General features: G+C 39.6%; 1 protein-coding gene across 6 annotated transcripts in view; it reads left to right on the top strand.

The window, feature by feature from the left end:
• nf1a (neurofibromin 1a) overlaps window positions 1-27,250 on the top strand; it is a 224,814-nt gene that overhangs the window by 115,260 nt on the left and 82,304 nt on the right. For 3 of the 6 annotated variants that reach the window (XM_084350867.1, XM_084350866.1, XM_084350863.1), the window contains 6 exons: window positions 205-288; window positions 3,190-3,576; window positions 4,582-4,721; window positions 5,658-5,780; window positions 20,684-20,767; window positions 20,858-20,974. In XM_084350867.1, coding sequence (XP_084206993.1) covers window positions 205-288; window positions 3,190-3,576; window positions 4,582-4,721; window positions 5,658-5,780; window positions 20,684-20,767; window positions 20,858-20,974 — 935 coding nt within the window. Of the gene's footprint in view, window positions 1-204; window positions 289-3,186; window positions 3,577-4,581; window positions 4,722-5,657; window positions 5,781-20,683; window positions 20,768-20,857; window positions 20,975-27,250 lie in introns of all 6 variants that reach the window. The other 3 variants (XM_084350865.1, XM_084350864.1, XM_084350862.1) reach the window with 1 other exon arrangement.

Genomic DNA, 27,250 nt, shown 5'->3' with positions numbered 1-27,250 from the left:
TAGTTCTTAGAAAGAAAATCTACTGCTGAAATTGGAATCAGCAAAAAAAAAATCAGAAATTGAAATTGGCCAAGAAAATTGCAATCGATGCATCTCTAATACTTATATGATGTCAGATTAGCATTTTTCATTAGTCGGTTTTCTCTCACCTGTTTGCGCACTATTGTTGATGTCCACCTCATTGTCTGTTGGTTCCATCTTCAGGCTTGGGAGGACACATATTCTAAATGGGACCAAGCTACCAAACAGATTCTCAACTTCCCCAAAAACAAGGCCGATGATGGGCAGGTAAGCATGTTACTGAAGGGATCTCTCTCCTGTGTACCTCTTTTTTTTTTTTAGTGTGGAGTTATGAGCAAATGTTATATTTCAGACGAAACTGGTGTGATTCAGTTGAAACTTAGAGGAGCTTCCGGTGTTTGCTGTGTGTTTAAAAACATCACACTTGCTGGTATATTGCATGGGCCATTATATAGGCAGAGAAGTTAACAGCATTAGGAAACAAAAGGTTTAGAGCAGACTACAACTTAAACCACATTTGCCCATCTTCAACAGATTTCTTTGATTCGAGATTAAAAACCTTGAGTTTGCACAAAATCCGTTTTCATCCAAGTTCAAGCCGTTCAGAGACCTGTCTTAACCCTTTTGTGAACTGTCCCAGATGGTACCACAGTATTTCGAACATATAGCAGACGCAAATACACACACAGAATGACATTGTTAATAAAATTCTTAATGACGAGTGAAAAGGAGATGGAGAGGGATGGTAAGACTCATCATAGACGCACAAAATATACACACAGGCAGAGAGGTAGACACAGAGCAGGAGGTCCTGCAGCTCATAGGTCAGCAGGTGGAGGTGAGTAAATTCAGAAAAAAACGGCACAAGAGTTCAGTTGCAGCCTGAAGTGATATTACAATTATGTAATATAAATGTCAAGTTAATAACAAAAGAAACCACAGCTCCCCACTACCTGTTTGATTTTATCAGTCTGAAGACATTTCATGTCAAGTATTGATTTTAAGAATTGGTCGTAATTCAACTTTTGTTTTTGCAGAAGGAATCGAGCCCAGTGGCAGTCTTAGTAGCATAGTGAAAGCAAGGCTTATAGGGAACCAATCTATATGCAGATGGTGTCATTTTTCTGCAGCCATTACACTGTGCACTCAGTATTTATTTCAGAATGCAAAAGCGTTGTCTATTGCCAATTTAGGTATTTCAGTTAAGTATGGTGCTCTCTGGGTAATTGTGTGATGTTCTCACTTGACGTGTGATGTTATTGATATTCTTGTGAATTAAACCTTAATTCACATTCCATTTCTCAGCCAAACTTTCCTTGTGACTCAATACACTCTGTACTCTTTCATCTGATACATGCACACGTGTCTGAGGAATAATACACCACATTTACAAGTCCACAGGTGCCCACACTAAACTCTTGCATGATTTTATTGCAAGACAGCCATAATTTCTTGCCGTCTATAACCTCAGAATCAGTACACCTGATCTGAGATGAGTTGTGTAGTTTGTGCACCCTCACATAGCAAACCTTCTAACTGGCTTAAAAACAGCTAACTGAAGCTCAGGTTTTCCAACACCAGTCGTACAGAGTGTTAAAAATGAGTCATGATTATCGCTTGTACAACTATTTTCAACGTTTTCAAATTTTTAACAAGCATTTGTCATCAGGTAATGTTATATCATTCAAGCTGCCATCATCTCATCCATGATTCCAAATCTACCTGTAAGTTGCCAAACTTTGTATAGACTAGCCCTTTTCACACAGAGACTCCGCATTAACGCCGCAGTGAAGGCTCGCCTTTACACCGCCATTGTTTGTTTACACTGAACCAAGCAGTGCCGCCTTAAAGCTGCTCCAACCAAAAGAGGCATGATGGTACACCGTCATGACGTTGACATCCGTCTGTTATTTTTCAGTGCGTTTCTCCCATTTCCACCTGTTAGTCTAAACATGTATCCGTGACTATTTATAATCATATGGATGCAGTTGTTAATGTGTAGTGATTGAGATCCTGACCCACCATGTATCCTGGAAAGTGTCAAAGTTAAGTTTTTCGCTCTAAATCACATAATTACATAATCACCATCAATAAACAGCGGACGCTGTCTGACTCTCACTTGTGGGGCTGTTTTTTGAGGGAAAAGTTCACTGAAGTCTCTGTGAGGAGGGCTGACCGTCGCGGTGATTTTTCAATACAAGTTGCCAGAGACAGTAACTACAACAACACAATAAATGAAGGCGACAAAGACGTGGTGAGTTAAAGTTTTTTGCTCTGAATCGCGTCACATAATCGCCACCATTCAACTGCAGGGGCCGCCTGGCTCTGCTGCTGGGGACAGAAGGCAGAAATGTGACAAAGAGTCAGCAGGACAGACAGGATGACTGCAGTATTTTTTTCCTCATGTAAGTTGCCAAAGACAATACCAGTTACCACACTACTGTTGTTAGTCCTGTAATGTTGCTTTGTAGGTAGAAGTGTGGGTAATTTCTCTTTTATTTGATGAGTGAAGGATCTGTTTAGCTGTCAGACTGTGAACACCATCAGACCGACACGCCCTTGTTCCATGCTGCCGGCTTTTCCATTCACGGATCAGAGCCAATGCAAAACTGTCCCCCCATCCACATCTGAAACTTTCACACAGACGGCGAGGCCGAGAATCTGCGCATGATTGCTGAGCTGAAAGGGCAGTGTGAATGGGACTTGTGTTGTATGTACTGCACAGACTGACTGAAGTACCATGCATCTAAACTTTTTGAATAGAATCAAGTAGAATAATAGAGCTGTTAAGTATTTGAGTTAAATCATTTAAGACAAAAACTCAGGCAGAGTTTCCAAGGCAAATAATTGGCGCCAGTTGCTGCTCTTCTCCAGTCCACCCGCACACAGCTGCAGGGGAACTTATATCTTTTGCTCAGCCCTTTTTTTAAATAAAAGTTTTTAAAAAATCTCAAAAGATACTATATTTGGCATGACATTTGCTAAGTTGGCAACAGTTTGGGTACCCATATTTTAAATTGGTCTAGAGGTCGAGCTGCGATTAAAAGTGTAAAACTGTGCATTGTGTACACCGTGAAACGGTGTAGAAAAACACACGCTGATGCACAAATATAGTTTCTCTGGTATTGTGCTCCTGGTCTTCAATGTCTCTATATCCCCCCACAGCAGGAGTGGATCAACATGACGGGCTTCCTGTGTGCTCTGGGTGGTGTATGTCTCCAGCAGCGCAGCACCCCCGGCCCAGCCACCTACAGCCCACCTATGGGCCCTATGAGCGAGCGCAAACACTCCATGATCTCCATGGGCCCCTGCGATGTGTCCAACCCAGTGACCTCGGCTTCCTCCTGTTCTTCATCAGCCTCCAATGAGACACCTGTCAGCCGCTTCCTGGACCGGCTGCTGGCCCTGCTGGTTTGTGGCCACGACAGGGTTGGCCTCCATGTTCGCACTAACGTCAAAGACTTGCTGGGGCTGGAGCTCAGCCCTGCCCTCTACCCCATGCTCTTCAACAAGCTGAGGAACAGCATTGGGAAGTTCTTTGACACACAGGGACCGGTGAGTAGTGCTATGGAAGTTCTTATGAAAATTAATACTTACAATAGTTTCAGTACTTGAAAACTCACAGTTTGGCTTGAAAGTGTGTGAAAGTTCACTAAGAGCAACTTAAAACTGGAGTCAAATTACTTGTATGTGTACACTAACTGAACTGAATTTGTTCAAAAACGAATGGTATAAATTTAAGACATTGTTGGTGGACAAATATTAACCCAATCCCACATTTGTCTGTGTTGATACAATATTAGAGCAATTAAAAAGTAGTAAATAATGTATAAATTAGGTTTTTCCAAACTGATACGAATCTTGAGGTTTCTTGGACTGTTTCTGCCTTCTGCCCCACCGTATCATCATTTCATTTTGTTTGATGTATTAGTTGAAAAAATGACACCATCTGCATAAAATCTATAATTTTTTGCATAAAATCATGATTTGTAACAGCATATCTTGTGAACAATGTCTGATCATTTGTTCAGTACCCAAGCCTCTAAAATTCAAAGAGGGTTAATGAGCCTGCTGTATTATGGTACTATTAAGTATTTTTGGTGGGTGGTGTTAAAATAATTCTGCGTTCATTTAGAACTGGAGGAAGGAGATCAGAGTCAGCTCAAAGTTCAAACAAGGGTTTTAATCTTGTACAAGAGGAGCATTCACAGAGCAACTCGCAGATCAGTTACAAAGTGAAGACTCACTTTCTAAGGAGGAAATCAGGGTATTTATCTCTCTCTCTCTCTCTCTCTCTCTCTCTCAGTCTGGGTGTGTCATCACTATAACAGATGCTGAGTCAAGCCTTTCTACAGAGAGGAGGATGTTTAGCATTAGTGTTGGTTCCTTACTTAGGTCATAAGACAAGTCACAAAACAAGGCCATAAAACAAGGTCATAGAAGAGGTCACAGGTCACAGTTCACATTCAACATTCACAAGAGGGCTGTGTAACATCAATTCCCCTTCCTCTACATGTAGTACAAAATTCTCATCACAGGTGGTGTTTCTCTTGTTTCCAGGTTCCTATCAACGACACTAACACCCAGTTTGTGGAGCAGACCATAGCCATCATGAAGAACCTGTTAGATAATCACACTGAGGGCAGTTCGGAACACCTGGGACAGGCCAGCATCGAGACCATGATGCTCAACTTGGTCAGGTCAGTACTCCCAATGGCCCAGTATCTGTCTCAGTGGAGTTGGCAGTGCTCACCTATATTGCTACAACTTGTGTCCAGTCTTCATTCAGACTCTGTGCAGTGCAATGATATTAAATAGGCAGAAGCATCGAAAGTAAAAGGTTATAATTCTTTAGTTTTATGCTGTGTTGATTTTGGCAACACCCTGTGGTGACTGCTGGGACCTTTTACTGCAGGTTTCAGACTACTGTTTGAAATGATACATTAGGAGCGGTGTTGACGCCTTGTAGCTGGTCTGCTGAAAAAATTGCTTTCATATCATGTTATCATCTGGCCAACCAGTCTGTTAGCCACTTCAGTAAGTTAGGCCGTGAGCCATTAGCTGTTAGGAAAATATGTCCACTATCCTCTTTGTTCCACATTTGACATGTGATCTCTGTATTACTATCAACTCCTGTGAGTGTAAAGGCAGATTTGAATATTGCTTGGAAAGGCAGGCTCTTCCATGCAATGTGAACACTCGGAATGCTTACAGCAGTGATTAAAAAATAACAAGGAAAAAAAAGTAACAGAAAAATGACCAGGGAAAAAAATGAAATATCATTTTGTACATCCAGTATTTGTCATCTATTTTTAAATTCATATAGGATTAAATAATTCAACTTTATTCTTCACTGGAGTTGAAAATGATATTATGTTCATCAAAACATAGAAGCGGCAAAGGAACATTGGGAAATCCAACATTCAGTGTTTAAAACACCAAGTAATTAGTGAAAAAGAAAGCCTACTCAGGTTTTGAATTTAATGTGCTTGAAGTATAGACTTCCTTTAAATGTTTTTAGATGCCAGAACTTGTGGAAAATTGGCTAACATGCTGACAGGCAATTTTCATTGTATTATGACTTAAAGACAGAATGTAGTGATCTGAGGTGTACCGGCTTGTGCTCCATCTATCAGGTATGTGCGCATCCTTGGCAACGTTGTCCATGCGATCCAGATCAAAACCAAGCTATGCCAGCTGGTGGAGGTGATGATGGAGAGACGAGATGACCTGTCTTTCTGCCAGGAGATGAAGTTCAGGTCAGTGACAACGGCTGATTTTTAGGCATACACACATCCCTGTGGATGTTTACAGGTCACTTATAAGGCCACCTTAATGACTCCACACCAGCTACCCATGACACTTTTTGACTAAGACCCTCAGAAAGTCAGAAATGTGTTTCTTTTTTTTTTGCTCCAAGTCTTTTTATTGATTTTTATAGATAGTGTACAAAATCAGAAGCATAGGTGGATAGAAATAATACAAATGAACATCATACCCACCCCTCGCTCCAACAGAGCCCCATCCCAGCAACAATATTACTGTACCATCCAACAACCTAGTAGTGATTGAACTTGTATGCAACCACTTATATGACATGCATCACTTACGTATCAAAATTACATATACAAAAAAAATGTATATTTAAACAAAAGAGTATGGTACACAAGTGAATTAAAAAAATAAATAAATAAATAAATAATAATAATTAAAAAAATCAAAAAAAAAATCAACAAGTAATCAAGAATGGTCCTTATGGGTTTCAAATTATACATAATACAGGATCAGCCATATAAAACACCAATATTAGTGAAATCCAATTTCTCTATATAACTTAAAAAGGGTTCCCATGTAGCATAAAATGTTTGAATACATCCTCTTGTAGAATAGCGAATCTTCTCTAATACCAAATGAGGAACTGCAATGCGCATGCGCGAGTAGCAACACGCGGACGCTGTGGAGGCTCTGTGTTTGGCAAACAATTAACGTAACTACTATGCTTAAAAATAAAACCTCTACATGGTTTTGACTTAAAAACTCAAGCGGAACATATGACCTAAACTTCTTGTTAAAACTGAAGTAAATACCGCCACGATGACTGAAAGGGGGACAGAGATGGTCGGCGAGACTGAAACTTTCGTTATCTCTGACACCTGCCCGGTGATTAAGGAAGATCAGGACAAAGGGAAGGAGCCCTCTTCTAAACGACCAAAACCTGGATCTTGGTCGGAATCAAATTCACCGGATAGTTCACCCTCTGCCCAGGTAAATCACCAGCTGTTGGCCTCTATTGAGATAAGACTCCGAAAGCTGGATATATTGGATGAGCTGCGGCAAGATGTTCAAGATCTGAAGCAGACCTCGGATTTCATATGCGCAACGCTGGATGAGTATAAGAAGAAAACTGACGGATTGGAAACCACATTCATCAAACTAGAAACAACGGTAAATCAGATGAAAACGGGAAATGGCCAGCTAAAGGAAAAAATGCTGGAGCTGACGACTAGATCTATGAGGGATAATTTGATTTTCTCCGGGATCACAGAAACTTCAGGTGAAGATGTGGAGAAAACACTGAAACAGTTCTTAATCAACGAATTACAGATGGATGTGGAGATGGTGAAAAAAATCCAGTTTGATCGTGTACATAGGCTCCAACGCAACAGAGAAAACCAAGGAAAGCCCCGTTTATTAATGGCGAAGTTTGAACGTTTCAAGGACAAAGCTTTTGTTAAAAGTTTCACCAAACACCTGGCGGGTAAGCCGTATGGTGTGAACGACCAATTCCCTCCAGAAATTGTGGCACGAAGGAGAAAGTTGATCCCCAAATTAAAAGAGCATCGGGAGAAGAAAGACGCGGTAAGACTCATTGTAGATAAACTTTATATAAACGGTAGACTTTTCAAGGATAAAGAAATCACACCGTGGCTGTTTGGCCCCAACTAGACCACCCACACATGCATTGAAGAAGGGGAAAAAGAGAGAGACAATCTTCGGATATTTGAATGACTGCATATTACTCATGCCCATTTAATTAGTGGTCTTGTAGGGCAGGAGACTGAAAGGTTTAGGCTACGCATAGACAAAGAGGATAATAATGCAAGAATGAGTATAGAAAGAGGAAAAGAGGGACTGGATCTGTTTGCCATATAAGTGAGCAAGATATTTTGTATCATTAATGATGGCCTCCACACGTGTTAAGGTGGCTTTGCCTCTGCTGACCACCCAATTTTTATTTTTTTGTTTTATGTTGTGTGTCTATGTCTTTTTTATGTCTTTTCTGTTATCCTGTTTGGGTCATTTGAGGTTTATTAGTAGGCCTGTGTGTATTTGTTGTATATGTGATGGTTTCAATATTATTAAAGAGTGTCTATGGACATAAATAGGTTGGTTATAGGGAGTTATAACTGTAATGGGTTAGCTAACAACGTAAAAAGAAATGAGGTTTTCAAATGGCTTAAAGATAAATGTACATTTGACATTATATGTTTACAAGAAACACACTCTGTATCAAAGGATGAAATGAAATGGATGAGAGAATGGGGTGGACATATTTTCTTTAGTCATGGATTTAGCAATCAAAGGGGGGTATCAATCCTTATTGAAAAGAATATTGATTATGTAATTCATACAACTTTAAGAGATACAGAAGGAAGATGGATTATTGTAGACTGCACAATTAAATCTCTACGATTATGCTTAGTTAATTTATATGCACCAAATAAGGATGATGCCACTTTTTTTGAATGTATTCAAGAGACCATTCAGAATTTAAAAGGTTGTGGGTCTAATATTATCATTACAGGAGACTTTAATACAGTGTTGGACACCATGATGGATAGGACTGGAAATTCTTCAGTTAATTATCATCCACATGCACATGGAGCTATCCAGACCCTGATGTCCTCCCTTGATTTAATTGATATATGGCGACTGAAAAATCCCCCAAAAAATTAGATATACATGGCGTAGAAAAAAAACAGGCCAGTCGGATTGATTATTTTCTTATATCCTTCACACTATGTTCGAAGATATCTACGACTGATATAAGTGAACATATGCGTTCAGATCATTCACTTATTACCCTTCAGGTGATGACTGATGATTTTCATAGAGGTCCAGGTTTCTGGAAGTTTAATCTGTCTTTACTACAGGATGATTTGTTTGTTGAAAACACAAAAACATTTATTTCTGATTTTTTTAAGTTTAATATTGGTAGTGCTAACCCTCATATTGTATGGGATTCCTTTAAGTGTTCGTTCAGGGGATACTGTATAAAATATTCTTCTTGGAAATATAGGTTGAACACACGTTATGAAAATGAATTGATTCAAGAGATTAAAAAGTTAAATGAAGAAATTGATGAGGACGGTGAAAATAAACAGAGAGAGTTAGAGAGACTCTACCATAAAAAAGCTAGTGGCATTATAATTAATTCCAGAGCTACATGGATGGAGAAGGGTGAGAAATGTACCGACTTTTTTTTAAAACTGGTTCATAGAAATCAAACAAGGAAAAATATAACTCAACTGGAGACTGAAGATGGATCTGTGTTATCATCGGCAATAAAAATTTTAGAGGAAGAAAAATCCTTTTTTCAAAATATTTACACTCTAGTAGAACAGAGTTGTCCACCTCCAGACCTCTACCAATCCTTTCTCCCCGACTCTTATCCAAAAAAATTGTCAGATTTACAGAAACAAGATTGTGAAGGTATGATTTATGAGGATGAGCTTTGTCAAGCAATAAATTACTTTAAATCAGGTAAATCACCTGGACTAGATGGGATCCCTATTGAAGTTTATAAAATATTTTTTGATTATATAAAAGATCCCATTCTAGCATCTTTCAATCATTCTTTTGAAGTTGGTAGATTGTCTGGAACTCAACAAGAGGGACTGATCTCTCTTCTCCTAAAACAAGAGGCAAATGGTCAATGCAAAGATCCAGTTAAATTAAAAAATTGGAGACCCTTAACTTTATTGTGTTGTGATAACAAAATATTGTCTAAATGTATCGCCTCTAGAATTAAAAAGGTTATGCATGGAATTATTGATAAAGATCAGAATGGATTTATTGAGGGTAGATTCATTGGGGATAGTATAAGACATCTCTTGGAAATTATTGAACTTTATGAGAAAGGGAAGAAACCTGGTTTAATTTTTGTGGAGGATTTTGAAAAAGCTTTTGATACTGTGAAATGGGAGTATATTTATAAATGTTTGGAATTTTTCCACTTTGGTATTTCCTTGATAGGTTGGGTTAGAGTACTATATAATAATCCATTAAGTAGAATTATAAACAGTGGCCATCTATCACAAAGTTTTTTATTGTCTAGAGGAGTTAGACAGGGTTGTCCACTATCCCCATATTTGTTCCTGTTAGTAATAGAAACGTTAGCGATAAAAATTAGAAATAATATTAATATTAAAGGTTTGAGTAATTATGGGTTAGAATCAAAGATTTCGTTATACGCGGATGATACAATTTTCTTTATATCACCCAAAGAAAGGTATTTGAATGCATTACTCAAAGACTTGGATCAGTTTGCAGAATTGTCTGGTTTGAAACCAAATTATGAAAAATTTATTATTTTGCGATTAGGCTCGTTACATGGAACTGCGTTCAAATTTTCATGTAATCCAACATTGATGTGGTCAGATGGACCAATAGATATACTTGGTATCCATATTCCAAAAAGGATTGATGAACTGGTAAAAATTAACTTTGAGAATAAACTTCCAAGTGTTATGTCCATGGAAATCAACAACATTATCTTTATTTGGGAAAGTCACCCTGGTTAAGTCATTGTGTACCTCTCAGTTTACTTATTTGTTAATGTCTCTTCCATCCCCAGACGAGGTTTTCCTTAAGACGTATGAGAAACTAGTCTTTAATTTTATATGGAATAATAAACCAGAAAAGATAAAGAGAAAATATTTATACAATTCCTTGGATGAAGGAGGTGTCAAATTAATTAATCTTAAGGCACTCAATCAGTCCTTAAAAGCGTCTTGGGTACAGAAAATATATTGTAATCCCAACTGGAGTTCCTCATGCTTCTTACGCAATATACACCCAATATTTAAGTATCATTTATTTATGTTTGCACAGATTTCAAATACCCATTTTCAGTGTCTGCAAAACATTTTTGTAAACCTGTCACCTTTTTTTAATGATATGATACAGGCATGGCTACATTTTCAATATTTTCCACCTGAGTCTGTGGATGCCATTTTGCAACAAATGATATGGTTTAATTCTAACATACTGATTAACAGATCACCTATTTTGTGGGAGCATTTTGTTGGAAAAGGTATTATTTTTGTAAATGATGTAATGGATATGAATGGTAACATTTATTCATATAAAACATTTTGTGAATTATTTGGTAAATTGTGTTCAGAATTTAGATATTATCAGTTAGTAGCTGTAATTCCCTTAGTTTGGAAGAAGAAAGTTAAAAATGCAAAAAGAAAATTGTTGGTATGCAAACCTAAACCTAAATTTCAGTCTTACTGGGAGGGGATATTTGATACCCCTTTGCCATGGCGACAGGTGTATAATTTAACATATAATTCTATTATAGATACAAAATCACAATATTTCCAAATCAAGATTCTATATAAAATTTTGCCCACAAGAAAAATGCTCTTCATTTGGGGGTTACAAGATGATCAAAACTGTCGTTTCTGTACAACCGAAATTGAAGATATGTTGCATCTTTTTTAGTTTTGCCCATATGTGGCTATGTTTTGGATGATCTTGGAAAAATGGTTAGCCTCAAACTCCCTTGTCTTGTCAATGTGCCCTCAAACAATAATTTTTGGTGACTTAAGTAATGGATGTCCAAATGTTTTAAATACAGTTATTTTACTGGGTAAGAGATTTATTTTTGAACTGAAAGGAAAATAATTTTTGACATTGTTTAACTTTATTTCTTTTTTGAAACATTTTTTTAAGTTAGAGGGTATTATCGCAAATAGACAGCAAAAGACCGAGGACTATGAAAGAAAATGGAATACATTAAGGCCTTGTTTAAAAGATTGAGGATGGTGAATTGTGTCTGTTTTTTGTTTTTTTCGTTGTTTTTTTCTCTTTTTTGGAAATAGTGCTTTTTTTTTGTTTGTGTGGCTTTTTATTATGTGTGTCATTTGTGAAAGATGTTTTGGTAGTTTTTGCGTGTCCTTGTGCTGTTTTAATGTAATAAAAAAAAAAAATAAAAAAAAAAAATGGTGTAGAAGGTCATTTATCCACATCTTAAAGGTTGGGGGAAGTTTTTCCTTCCACTTAAGGAGTATTAATCGCCTAGCTATGAGAGATGCAAAGGCTATCATATTCTTTGCCTGTCGGTTAAGGTGAGTGTCTTGTAGAGTTATTCCAAATATGGCTGTGATGGCAGAAGGTTCTACTTGTAGGTACTTGTAAGACACCAGGGGCGCTCCGTTGCGTGCGACCCTCTACAGCGTGCACCGTCTTTTAAGTGTTTTTTTATTGTTTTTACGTCAAGTATATGTTGTGAAGTTGTCTGTCAGCGTCGGGTGAGTGTGCAATAACTTTCGGGGATCAAGATGTGGACCTCGGGATGGATTATGCAACTTTTTGCACTTGTTTTTATCTTGGAGCTTGTCTGTAGCTTCTGCCAAGGGGAGAGGAGTGCTCCTCGATATGGCGACCGCATTGTTGTCAACAGGAAGCTTCTCCTTTCACTGCAATTCTCCACGGAGGGGGAGATTCCGACCTCTATACCTGCGGAGATTTTTGTCCCTTTTCACCAGGGCTCGGATCTCCAAGGGTGACCCCCGCGGAGGAAAAGGGGCAGGAGAGGAGGCATTAAGCGCAGAGCGAAAAAGTGTTGCCTTGACGACCAACGCCGGCTGCCCCCCCTGCCTTCAGTCTTCCTGTCAAACGCGCAGTCATTGAGGCGCAAAATAGACGAGCTGGAGAGCCTGGCGAAGTACAGACGCGAAATTAAGGAATGCTGCCTGCTTGGAATAACCGAGACATGGCTGACAGAGAGTGACCTGGACGACGAGATGGCGCTCACAGGATTTGGCTGCCCCATCAGGCTGGACCGCTCTCGTGATGTGACGGGGAAGAGTCGCGGAGGAGGTGTCTGTTTCTATGTAAACCAGAGGTACTGTAACACCATCACTGTGAGGGAGAAAATATGCACTCCTGACATTGAGCTACTCTCCATCTCTCTACGTCCCTTCTACCTTCCACGGGAGTTCCCCCAGCTGTTCTTCACTCTGGTTTATATCCATCCCCGTGCCAATGCCACTGCAGCCACCCAAGTGATTGAGGAGTTAGCACATAGGCTGGACTCAATTTGTAGTGATGCTCCCAAGTTCTTTATGGGGGATCTAAATCATGTCCGCCTAGACAAAACCTTAAAGACATATGAACAGTATGTGGATTGTCCAACCACACAGAAAAATACTACACTTGATCTATGTTATGGGAACGTAAAGGATGGCTATAAGTCCATTCTCATGCCTGCACTGGGGGCTTCATACCATAACAGCATTTTCTTATTGCCAGTATATGAACCATGTGTCAGACGACAGGAGAAAGTGATAAAAGCTGTTAAGCTCTGGTCAGAGGACAGCATATCCTCCCTCCAAGCCTGTTTTGAATGTACTGATTGGCAATGCTTCTTTGACAGTTGTGGCGATAATATTGATGAACTCACTGATATAGTTTCGTCATACAACACATTTTGTGTGGAATCAGTGATTCCAACCAAGCTGGTTGTTGTTTTTCCAAACAATAAGCCATGGGTATCTAAGGACCTTAAGTCAGTCATCAATAAGAAGAAAAAGATCTTCTTTACTGGCGACCCTCATGAGATAAAAGCTGTATCTAGAGAGGTCAAGGGTGAAATAGCCAAAGCCAAAAGTAAGTATAGGGAAAAAATAGAAAATCAATTTGCAAATGGTGACCTCAGGTCAGCCTGGCAGGGAATTAAATCCATGGCTGCAATTAACCAGTGTGGGAATGAGCCCAAAAAGGCTATTAGTGTAAATGGGGTAAACGATGACTGTTTGCCTGATGTCTTGAATACTTTCTTCTCACGCTTTGAAAGGTCTGACTTTATTCATGATGTCTCCAGGTCGAGGAACTCCCTGACACCCCAAAATAATATTGAAATATCCCATGAGCAGGTTATGGCTTTATTCAAGAAAACAAAAAAGAGGAAAGCTCCGGGTCCTGACAGTCTCTGTGGTCACACACTTCACCACTGTGCTGAGCAACTCAGTGGTGTTTTTACTCATCTTTTTCAAATGTGTGTCGACAGCTGTAAGCTCCCTACTATTTGGAAATCTTCCATTATTATTCCCATTCCTAAGGCTAAAAACCCCAGGGAGCTTCAAGATTTTAGACCCGTGGCACTAACTTCTCTAGTTGTGAAAAACCTTGAGAAAATCTTGAAGGAAGAGGTTCTCACTCTGGTCGAGGGCAAACTTGATCCACTCCAGTTTGCCTATCAAAGCCACAAAGGAGTGAATGATGCCAAACTTTTTATTCTTGATAATATTTACAAACACCTGGAGAAACCCAAATCCCACATCAGAGTCTTATTTGCGGATTTTTCTTCAGCTTTTAATAAAATGCAACCTCACATTTTAACTGAGAGGTTAGCCTCTTATTTTAATTTGCCTGATCAGCTTCTTATGTTGTTTTTAAACTTCTTAACGGACAGGACACAGCAGGTTTTAGTCAATGGTGTCTTGTCTAAAACCCTGGTCTCGAACACAGGTTCTCCTCAAGGGTGTGTTCTTTCTCCATTGCTTTTTATTTTATACACTGACAGCTGTAGGTCTCTTAAAGAGGACAGTTACTTCGTTAAATTTTCAGACGATACAGCTTTGCTCTCACTCCTTCAGGGCACAGAGTCAGACCATGGACGGGCACTCCCAGACTTTGTGAAGTGGTGTGACGATAGCTTCCTGGACTTAAACGTCTCTAAAACGAAGGAACTTGTCATAGATTTTAGGAAAAACAAGGCAAACACCACAGTCAGTAGGATTCATGATGAGGATGTTGAGATTGTGAACTCTTATAAATACCTCGGCACCGTGTTTGACTCCCAGCTTAAGTTTAATTTCAATACTGAGTCAGTAGTCAGACGGTCCCAACAGAGAATCCACTTGTTGCTGAGGATCAGCTCCTTTGGCGTCTCAAAACCCATTCTGTGTTCTGTGTATCTGTCCTACATTGAGAGCCTCCTTACTTTTTCCTTCATCTGCTGGTTTAATAGCCTGGCAGTGAAAGACAGGAACTGTCTAAATAAAATTGTAAATGTCTGCTCTAAAATCATAGGTACACAAATGACAGATCTAAACTCTCTTTGGGAGAGACGTGTCCGTAAAAAGGCAAAAGGCATTATTAATCAGGAGCACGCCCTTCACAAAGAATTTGTGCTGATGCCATCAGGACGGCGATATAAGCAGCCTCTTGGGAAGACCTGTCGGTATTCCAGGTCATTTGTGCCTTCATCCATTCGGCTGCTAAATGCAGAGAACTGAGCCAGAAATGTGTGCAATGAAATAGTGTTCTGTTTTATTTATTATAATATGTCTAAGTATGTATGATTTATGTTGTATGAATGTTTTTTATGACGGTGACATCTACTGTAGAAACTGAATTGCCCTTTGGGGATAAATAAAGTATTCTTCTTCTTCTTCTTCTTCTTCTTCTGAAAAAGTTTTAAATATTAACAGCCAGAAATTGTCTAGCTTCGAACAAAACCAGAACATATGTGAGAGGGTGGCTGACATTTGCCTGCACCGATCACAAATAGGATTGATGCTAGGTGTGAACTTCGCTAGTCTCACTTTAGACCAATGAAGGCGATGCATAACCTTGAATTGGATAACTGTGTGTCGTAAGCAGATTGAAGAGGAATGTATTCTATTCAAAGCTCTTTCCCAGATCTCCTCAGGAAGTTCGAACCCCAAGTCACCCTCCCATTGAATCTTTAATGATGTCAAAGGCTCCAGATTATATGTATTTAGTAAGGAATATATTTTCCCAATTGTCCCTCTGGAACCTGAATTAAGCTTCAGAATGGAATTTAAGAGGGAGTTGGGTGGCTGGGACGGGAAGTGAATAAATGATGTTGATATAAAACTACGGAGCTGCAAAAATCTAAAAAAGTGAGAATTAGGGATGTTAAATTTAAGCATTAATTGATCAAAGGATGCAAATGTATTATCAATGAATAGATTCTCTATTGTGGCAACTCCTCTATTAGCCCATTCATGGAAAGCGCTGTCTATAATTGACGGCTTGAATTGGTGATTTTTTATTATAGGAGCACAAGTGGGCAGATCCCTGAGAGAAAAAGCTCGTCTGAACTGTGTCAGAATTCTAAAAGAGTGTTTCACAATTGGATTTAAAGTGAATTTAGATATAGACTCCAAAAGAGGAAGTTTTGAGCAAAGTAGTGAATGTAAAGAAGTATGAAGACAAGAGGAGCTCTCCATTCGTAACCACTCAGGGATAGTGTCACCTGATGTAGAGTCTTTCCAAAACAGCATAGACCTAAGGTTGGCAGCCCAATAGTAAAACTGGAAGTTAGGGAGGGATAATCCTCCATGTTGACGATGCTGTTGTAAGATCCTTTTCCTTATTCTAGGGTTTTTCTTATTCCATATAAATCCCGACACCAAATTGTCCACTGACATAAAGAAAGATTTAGATAAGTGTAGGGGAATGCATTGAAATATATAAAGAAATTTTGGCAAAACATTCATTTTAATAACGTTAATTCTGCCTCCTAGTGACAGGGGGAGTAAGCTCCAACGTTCCAGATCTTGCTTAAGGTTGGTTAATAATGGTGAGAAATTAGCTTTGAATATGTCTTTAAAGGCATGTGTTATCCAGATTCCTAAGTATTTAAATTTCTGTGGACTGATTTTAAGTGGGAATAAACCGAAGTCAATTTGCTTAGCTGATGTGTTCACTGGCATAATTTCACTCTTTTGTAGGTTAATTTTGTATCCCGATATTTTGCCGAATTCCTCAAGCAGTTTCAGGGTATTTGGTAGACTAGTTAAAGGATGGGACAGATATAGAAGCATATCATCAGCATACAGGGACACCTTATTATCCAAGTCATATCTCCTTATTCCCTTTATATTGGCTTCACCACGTAACGCTGAAGCCAGTGGTTCAACCGCAATAGCGAATAGGAGGGGTGACAGAGGACAACCCTGTCGGGTGCCACGATGGACAGGAAAGTAAGAAGAGAGGTTGTTGTTTGTTCGGACAGCTGCTAATGGAGAGGAATACAAAACTTTAATCCAGGAGATTAATTTTTCGCCGAAGCCGAATTGTTTGAGAGTATGAAAGAGATAATCCCACTCCACCCGATCAAACGCCTTCTCAGCACCAAGTGATAGTAATATTTCTGGAATGTCAGGTGGAGTGGGACCATAAAGAATATTAAATAGGCGTCTAATGTTAAAAAAGGAGTGACGCCCTTTAATAAAGCCTGTTTGATCGTCAGCCACAATTAAGGGCAAAACCACCTCTAAGCGGCAGGCCAGCATTTTAGAAAGAATTTTACTGTCTACGTTTAAGAGTGAAATGGGACGGAATGAGCCGCAATACAGAGGGTTTTTATCTTTTTTAGGAATAAGAGAAATGACTGCTTGTCGCATAGTTAAAGGAAGGGAACCAGTGGCATATGACTCCTCAAATACAGAGAGCAGAATGGGAGAAAGCTGGTCTGCAAATTTTTTTAAAAATTCACTAGGGAACCCATCGGGTCCTGGGGACTTTCCAGTTTGCATGGACTTGATTGCATTAATAAGTTCCTCTACAGAAAATGATTTGTCTTGTTCAGATGCAGTTCTGTTATCAATTGTGGGGAAATTTATTTTCCTGAAAAATGAATCAAATAAAGTGTGGTCGCCAAGGAATTCACTATCATACATCTTTGAATATAATCTATGGAAACATGAATTAATCTCAGAATGATCTGTCCGCTTAGTGCCCGATTCATCATTTATCTCAGCTATAGTCCTATCCACAGTTTTCTGGTGGAGCTGATGGGCAAGAATCTTCCCTGTCTTTTCACCACATTCGTATGCTTTACTCTGTGATTTATTTAGTAGATTTTCAATACGTCTTGTTGATAGCAGGTTGAACTCTGTTTGAAGTGTTAATCGTAGTTTAAATAAATCATTGGATGGGGTGACAGCAAGTGTAGTATCTAATTTGAGAATATCATTTGCTAGCTGTTCAAGTTTCATATTGTGACGCTTTCTTTGTTGTGCGCTATATGAAATTATTTGTCCCCTCAAATACGCCTTCATGGATTCGCACACCGTTTGATGGGGTGGTTCAACGATTTTACATTCCAGCTTACAAAGGTTACATCGCAATTAGCTGATCTATTTGAAAGATCTGTGTTAGTTATAGCCATATTCAAGACAGAGAAAAATTAGTGGTGTATTACATCTGCCTGCACTTATGCTTTCTAGAAAATTGAAAGGACCTTTAAAAGAAAAGTGAGTATGGACAATGACCCACGGGAAAAATAAAAAAAAGATTGTAAACCCAGGTACAGCAAATCCCCAACCCTCACCAGTCGGAACAAGGTGACTCCCAAACCCCTCGCAAAGATAACTACACATTTAAGTGCTTGTGTGAGGATACACTAGCTCTAAAAGAACAAACTCTGCTGTATATAGAACATATGAGGCACCTTAGAAAATGAGAGATTAAATATTTCAAACTTAAAGTTTTGTTTTTTTTTTAAATAAAAATTATTTCTTCTGTTGTCTAAATGTTAAACATAGATAGAAAGGGAAATAATAACAACAATAAGAACAGAGACACACTACAGTGTTCTGACCAGTCAAATTGTTGTATCTATTGTAAGCAAAATAAAAGAGCGCGAAAACAGCACATTTTTGGTTCCTTAGGTGCTCTCATCTCTCCTTCTGGAACAGTCTGGAGCCTTATGGCTCTGTAGCGATGTAGACCACATCGGTCAAGGTGAAGTGTTTAGAGAGTGGACAGCACCAACCTTATTCAGATGTAGAATTTAGCTATTCTCACTCATTTCAAGTCATGATCAGTCCTCTGGGGAGTCCGGTAGAATTCTTGTTTTCACGTAGGCCATGGCTTCTCCTGGGCTTTGAAACCATTTCTCAGTTCCGTTACATGTGATCCGGAGTCGTGCTGGATAGAGAAGGCCGTATTTAACACCGTCTCGTCCACGGAGCAGTCGTCTCACAGAAATGTGTTTCTTGATGCTACAGTTTGATGCTTGAGCTTCACTGTGTAGAACAGTAGAAAAGTAAATATGAGGTGTGATGAGCCAGTCGTTTTAACAAATCTGAAAATTCAGACCTGCAGGGGTGAAAATTTACTATCAACTGGAGGGCACAACTACATGTATCCTGAGTTGGACACCAAAAATAGTGCTGTGACTCTGCTAACAAAAACTCCTTCATCCTGCCCGCTAAACAACATCGCTCTTGCCAACACTGCTAGTTGTGGTTACAGTGATAAACTGGGGAGGCAAATTCAATTTTTCCCCCGATGGGACTCATGCACCCCTGTCCTCCTAGGATTTACTCCTATGTGATTTGACAAACAAGCTATTATTTTACAAGTGATTTTATTCATAGATTCTGAAATTTTAAATGAGGGTAAAGGAGTTGATAGCATTTTAAGGATGTTATCAAGATAATCAAATTATTTTGTCGAAAAACCATATCAGACGTAAATTATTCAAAGTAGAGTATTTTTTATACATCTTAAAACATATTTGGGTGGGATATTTTCAGAACTCTGAGCAGTATATAAACATATTAATGAAACAAATTCAAAGGGTAAGCAGTGATGTTGCTCGGTACACGTCCTGCGTCTGTGACGCATTCAAATCTGAAAGGACGCAGTGAAGTCACTAACCATGCATCCAGGGGATGCACCATTTTTTAACCCTGATAGTGCTACATTGTGGACAACAAATCCATATTGAAATAATTATTAAAGGAAACAAAAAATCTGCTAGTCACCATCTGAGACCACCTGCATACTGTGCGCATATCTCAATCACCTTGACATGATACTTTGTACTGCAAAAATGTCAACAGTCAAAGCTACTTGGTCAAAACTTGGTATTGGTAAATTAACTAACTGGGTCACTATTAGGAATAATCGGCTCTGATAGATTCAGTATTCTCTCGTGATGATGATGATTGCTGACGCTTTACCGATCAGGAGATGCACCTTGTTGAAACCAAATAAATAAACTACTTTTTAAAAAAAAAAATTATTTTGTAGACAAGTCTATCAGGATCATGATGTGACCAGGATTTCATCAGTCCAATCAGATTTTGCTGTTCAATAAAATAATTCAACTATTTGTCTTTTTTTCAGTTCAGCGCCATACTACACTTCTTTATCATCCTACATCAGTATGTTTTACTTTCAGCCTCAGACTCGCCTTGTGGGTGCCTTTCTACATCATCTGTGATGTGAAACAATCAGATTTCAGAGACTGTAAAATGTGCGTCCTGCACAAAGTTCAGTAAAAAAAGCACCGGTGCTACACATTTTGGTGCCCCAGGCCAGATTAGGATTCGGTGCCCCTAAATTGCAGCTTCTCTCATCAGCTAACCACCAGCACATGTTGTCAGTTGGATTTTTTTAACTAATGCTGCAGCTAATTCAAAAGTATAAGTATGGTTCCCTTTATATATAATTCCTCATTGAGGTGTTATTCCTGTGCATTTTTCTATGCATCTATGTTTTATCCTGTTTTTGTGATGTACTCTGTCTGACAAAATCAGTCTCAGGGGGCAGGCCTAGATGTGGCAGTGTTTTAAATTTCTGATTGCATTTGTTTATTTTCAGATACATTTTCATCAAACAAATAGTATAAGCATAATTATAACCTGAATTATGAGTTTAACACGGTGTATAAGGTTAACAATTTGTCAGAAATCACGATTTTTGTTGGGGACCCATTATATTGAAAACCTATCAACATCACTGGGTAAGGAAGTAATGACAAACGTAAACCCTGGTTTAAGGTTTTATGTTTTCCTCACTTGTCCAACAGACACTTTTTTATTTTCCCCTCACCCTGTTGGAAGGTTTAATTCATGCTGTCGTCTTCGTCTGTTGTTTATAGGAACAAGATGGTGGAGTATCTGACCGACTGGGTGATGGGAACCTCCAACCAAGCTGCTGATGATGACATCAAGTGTCTGACTAGGTGCAGCTCTGTTTATGTGCTCAAGTCAACTAATGCATTCTTAGGAACTGAAAGGGCTCCCTCCTCACTGTTGTCACTGTGTGTGTGTAGGGACCTGGACCAGGCCAGTATGGAGGCAGTAGTGTCTCTTTTAGCTGGTCTTCCTCTGCAGCCAGAGGAGGGAGATGGAGTAGAGCTGATGGAGGCTAAATCTCAGCTCTTCCTAAAGTAAGAACACACTTGCACTAACCCTAAGCAAATGTTGACAGTCATTTGATGGAGCACACCCTCCGTTTTTATCAGGACACGTCTTTCCCTCATATTGAAAAAAATGCCACGTAGAAGTGGAGGGCAAGTGTCTGAATATGTTTGTGTGGTAAGGAGTTGTGTGTGGGGTAGGGGTGTGAATGAATAATGGTGAATTATGAATACCACTAATTACCAAGTTACTTCAAAATCTGATGCTACATTTTTAAAATGATAAGCAGAGCATATTACCTGTCCTTCTTATCATGTAGCTCAGTACAGACATTTGTGTACACGCAGTTTTCTGAGAGGATGCAGTTAATTTGACAGTAAGCAATGGGACAACCCATCAGAGGGCTGTTAGTGGATGAGTAGAATTCACTCAGGGCGTTTACATGCACTGTACTTACCAGGCTACTGTCAACTATACATGCAGCAGGTATGCAAAAGTATGGCATGAAGCGGGTTGGTCTAGTTTTTTTTTATTCATTAATTTTTTTTTTTCACTGTGTGTTTGTGTCAGTGTAGTGAGCAAGACAGACAGACAACCCTAACAATGTGAATGTATCTGAATTTAAAAAGAATTGAAATGTTCATGTGTGGAAAGCATTGACTGTATAAAAAAGTGAACAGAGCCCGTAGCCATTTTGGCAGTGCTTGACTCCTCCTAACTACCAGCTAATCAAAAATGGAGGTGGAGTTTGGGTGGCGCTGAAGTGAGCCTAATTAGCTAGAAGATACCAAGCTAGCTAACACCAACAAGCTCTCAGTGTTCACACAGATTTGTGATTTTCACCTCACGTAAGTTATGCAGGGGTTTATTTACCTCAAAGAGCCAGAATACCTTTTACATCAGCTGCAAGATAACAAGCAACAAAGAGCACAGAGGGACTGTGTGTCTGTCTGAGTTCAATCTGACCCAAGTAGACTCTTTTCTTTTCCCCATATTTCTCCTCCATCCAACAGTCAAACAAGAGAGATCTTGGACATTACATTGAATTTCTGTAACTCCGTGGCTTGTTATGGCGGGCAAGAGTGAAGATAAATCCAGTTTTTAAGCTCAAAAGTTTAAAACCAAACTCTGTACTCTCCTGGACTCTCTGTGTTCTCCTCCAGAAGCTTCAGGCTGTGCCTGTCTTCCCCAGAGCTTAATGGCTCCATCTGCTATCTGCTGGTTAACAGAGTCGCTTGTTAATGCAAAACACCAGCCCCTGTCCCTCCATTCTTGTCTTTTAATCCAGTTACCCGCATAGAAAGACATATTATATGTCCAGTATCCTCATTAAAATAATACAAAAGGCATCCACACTACAAATATGGCAGAGATTAAATTCAGTGACTGCATTTAGCTGAGGTGAAGCAGAGCAGACAAGATCGTGAGTACCTGTCACTCAAAGCAGCCACACCCCTAATTATGTATAACTGTAAGCCTTAATATAATCTAAACGAGTGAGTATAAAAAAGCACCCCCTATACAGTTGTCATGAAGGGATAAATTGGGTATAGAGACCAAAACTGTTTTTTGTATCAGGCTGTAAACATGTTTATTTCGGCATTTTTATTTTACGGGGATTGTCATGTTTTTTGGAGCCAGCCTCAAGCGGCCATTCGAGGAACTGCAGTTTTCGGTACTTCTGCATTGGCTTCATTTTTCAGCCGTGGAGGTTGGCTCTTGTTGGAAACTATGAAAGCGTTTAGCTGCCACACAAGGAAAAAAAATAACAAAATTATCATTTTATAACGTGAAAATTGTATTATAATAACGTGAAAAGTTTCAGGTTAAATCGTGATCATTTATGTTGTATTAACATGAAAATGTTCACTTTATAACGTGATAATTTATATTGCTATTATGTCTAGTCAAGTCAAGTCAGCTTTATTGTCAATTTCTCCACATGTACCAGACATACGGAGGAATCGAAAAGATGTTTCTCACTGTCCCACGGTGAAAGAAATAAAGTGCACAAGCACAACAGATAAAGACAAAGACATTTCCTAACACTAAAGTAAACAATAAAGTGCACAACAGATAAAGACATTTACTAACACTAAAATAAATAATAAAATATAAGAAACTTCTATGTATATGTAAGAAAATGGCAGCAAAAAGTTTCTGTATGATATGTTGTAATAGTGCAAAAACGACAGTCAGTCTGAAGGTCAGGGTCCAGAGTTTATGTCTCATGTACACGATTTCATTAAATTCTACTTCATGCTTGGGTTGAGACATGGCGAGATTTTGCTGTTATTGAGCATGATGGATTGCATTGTGATATGTGTACGATAAAATGCATGGGGCTGTCCAGTGGGAAGAATCAGTCCTCCATCTCCCTCTGGAGGTAGCATCATTTCGCATTGATCAGCTGGAGGCACCATGGACACAAGCTACCCAGCACTGCTACTGACAGTCCTATCATTCTACATGAACTTTCACAGACAGTTATGAGAACTCTCTGTTGTTTCACAGAATTATGGCCTTCTTTCTTTATAATAAGCATAAAAAAATCACCCGTACTTTGCTGGTGTTTGGTTGACTAACTGGCTAGTATGTGACAGTCCTGCATTTTTTGACATATTTCAATGGTGTATTACCCTCTTTAAAATTAACCAAAGTGCAGCAGTGAAGTTGCTGCACTTGGAACTGCTCCTCTAATATCAGTGCATACTGCGAGGGTAGGAGCACAGGTTGCTATTTTTAGCTGATAAAGTAGTGTTCAGATAATTAAGCAGTGTTCTTTTTTATTTGGTGATCTGACTCAAGCTTTAAGTTGTGAATGAATTGCGAGCGTCCATGCTTATTTAATTTCATCAGATAAATGGCAAATGTTATGATAATACAGGGATTGCCACAGTAACACAAGAGAAATCACCTATTTGCATGTTGGAAATGTCCTGTGTGGCCCACGATACCAATTATATCACAATACAGCGATTCTGCCATAATTGATACATTGCAAGTCATATAATGATACATCACGATATCTGTCAAACTTAAGAATACAAAATGCCTGTAAAAAGGTAAAGTTCAGGATTTCTCTTTTTATTCACTGCAATTTGGTGTCAGTTTTACATAATTTGACAAAAACGATGAGATGAAACACTGAACAAAAAGTACATAAAGGGGGGGCGCTAGAGCGCACGCTATGGTGTAGACGCACTTTCTCAGAGCTCCCGTCCGATACATCAAGATTCAAGCAATATAACATTTCTGTACTGCTTATACCCGCTAGGAGATCAAGCATCACGCTTGTTTTTCGTCTGTGCACTTATGCCTAACAAGAAGAACAAAAACAGCAGCCTAACGCCATGGAAACACCCTCTGCAACCCCGGCCCGTGAGGCTAATGCTAACGCTAGCATCGAGAGTAATGACGACGCTCCAGAGCTAGCTCCGCTAGCGGCTACGGCAAACGACGAGGCATCTGTCATCCTCGCGGCTATAAATGACATGAGTAAAAGCATGGAGGACCGATTCAACGACTTGGGGGCGTCCTTGCAAGCTACTCAGGCCACCTTGACCGAACACGATGCTCGGATTTCTACTGTGGAGGCGGCTAGCAGTGACCATGATATCCGGCTGACCGGGCTAAAACAACAATGGCTGCAACTAGAGGCCAGTCACAAATCGCTCCAAGAAAAGGTCATCGACCTCGAAGCGCGCTCCAGACGCCAATATATAAAAGTGGTGGGCCTGCCAGAAAGAGCTGAGGGTAAAAACCCAGTGGACTTTTTTGCCGTTTTTCTGCGTAATTTGCTGGGTGCTGCTCACTTCCCCACCCCGATAGAGGTTGACAGAGCGCACAGACTTGGACAGCCACCTGACGCTGGGGCACGTCCCCGTGTCATGATAGCCAGGATCCACAGCTTTCGGGTGAAGGAGAAAATACTGCTGCTGGCACGGGAGAACACCCCTCTGACCTACAACGGGACACGGATCCACATATATCCCGATTACCCGACGGAGATAATGAAGCGGCGCCAACCATTCGAGGAGGTGAGGAAAAAACTCAACAACGCTGGGATGCGCACCGGATTCCTCTACCCTGCACGGCTCCGAGTCACCAAAGGTACCGACGTCGACATGATCTTCAACACCCCAGAAGATGCCAGTCGCTTCCTTCTCGACTATCGGGCGTCTGAGGAGGGGTGATGTCCCTGCACAGTCTGTCGGATTTGAGCCGGCTGTTGTAACCTGCTGTATCCTGCTGTGGCACGGACCTGCAGTTGTAGGGTAATGTTAAAATACTGGACTTTTGTTAAAAAATATTTGTTTCTTCCCAGTGTGCCTTATTCTCACCAGTTTATTTTGCTAAGTGCCTGGCTCTTTATCTTTAATATTGAGTAACACTAAGTGCCACATGTGTTCTGTTTTGGTTATTCTATGCGCTTAATTTGCTTCATGTCTTATTACATCAACACCTGGGTGTTTTCTAATTTTTGTCACGGAAATGTTTTGATGTTTATTGCCTGATATCGGAGGGGACGCTGCTTTTAAGTTAGCTGACTAGCGGTATTACTGGTTAGGTGTTGACTAGTATAGGACCCCTGTAGGCATGTTAAGATACTTTCTCTCGCTTTGTTTGGGAAAGTGGGAGCTTGGGGTGGGTAAATGTAAGTTCACTTTGTGTTTTTCTCAGTGTTTTTGATGTTCTTTTTATTTGGGGCAATTTTTCATCTGACTGTACACATAACATAATTTTCACTTACTCATGATTCCTAGGGGTAAAGATGAGGGTATCAACTTGGTCAGCTGGAATGTTCGTGGCCTAGGCCATTCAATTAAGCGTGCTAAGGTCTTTGCACACCTTAACTCTCTCGCTGACGATGTGGCATTCCTTCAAGAGACTCATATTAGACCATCTGAACAGAAGCGTCTGCGTTGCAGCTGGGCTGACCAAATATTTCAATCCACATTCTCAAGCAAAGCTCGCGGCACTGCAATCATTAATCGTAAAAACATACCTTTTAAACACATCTCACCGCTATGTGACCCGAATGGTCGATACATCATTGTAACTAGCCATCTTCATTCTATTCATGTAACGCTGTTGAACATCTATGGGCCAAACATTGATGACGCAGCATTTTTCAGAAAAACCTTTGAGAAGTTACCTGACCTTTCAAACACAAATTTAATAGTCGCTGGGGACCACAACGTAATACTTGACCTCCATCTTGACAGGTCAGCTAGCAAAATATGTAACCCCTCTAATGCTTCCACGGTCCTGAACAATCTTATAATTTCCACTAATCTGGTCGACATATGGCGGCTCCAACACCCGACAAACAGAGAATATTCTTTTTTTTTCTAATAAACACAAATCGTATTCCCGTATTGATTTTTTTTTTTTACTGGATGCGAAACTCATACCAAATGTTACGAACACCAAATACCATAACATTTTGATTTCGGACCACGCCCACTGCCTCCATTACTCTCAACTTAAAAAAAAACTGGACAGCGCTCCTCATGGCGTCTCCACCCATCTTAGTTAGCAGACGAAAAATTTTGTAAACATATGTCAGTAAAAATCACAGAATACCTAGAGAATAATGACACCTCAGATGTTTCTGATTCCACCTTGTGGGAAACATTTAAAGCTGTCATGAGAGGCCATATTATTGTTTATGAGGCGGCTTTGAAGAAGTCAAACAAAACGCGGCTGGACGAAATTGACTCCGAGATAACACAATCAGAATCATTATATAGAAGTACAGGCAACTCTCAAACATTGAATAACATTCTCAATCTTAAATATGAATATAATACGATTTTATCTCGTCAGGTTTGTGACCAGCTCCTGCCACTTAGGAGGCAATATTTCGAGCTTGGGGACAAACCTCACACACTTTTAGCTCGCCAGCTCAGAGGACAACAGGCCAGTAGGGCTGTCAACAAAATAAAATCTCGCTCTGGAGTAATCTTAACAGATCTTAAGCTAATAAACTCTCGCTTCAAAGAATATTATGAGGAGCTTTATAGATCTAAAGCTACAGGTGATGTGGATAATTGGTTAAAGGACCTAAACATACCAAAACTAGACGACACCTCACGTGAGGCCCTTAATGCGGAACTATCTCCGGAAGAAATACTAGATTCTATCAGATCAATGCAAAACGGAAAAAGCTCGGGACCAGATGGTTTTGGCGTTGAATTTTATAAGAAATTTGCAAATCAGATAACCCCAATTTTACACAGGATGTTTTCCCACTCAATGGAATCTGAAAGACTCCCTCCAACCTTGTATGATGCTAACAT

Source organism: Pagrus pagrus (genome assembly GCF_965226575.1).
Source record: "Pagrus pagrus genome assembly, chromosome: 4".
NCBI classification, from domain to species: domain Eukaryota; kingdom Metazoa; phylum Chordata; class Actinopteri; order Spariformes; family Sparidae; genus Pagrus; species Pagrus pagrus.
This window is presented reverse-complemented; position numbering and strand designations above follow the sequence as displayed.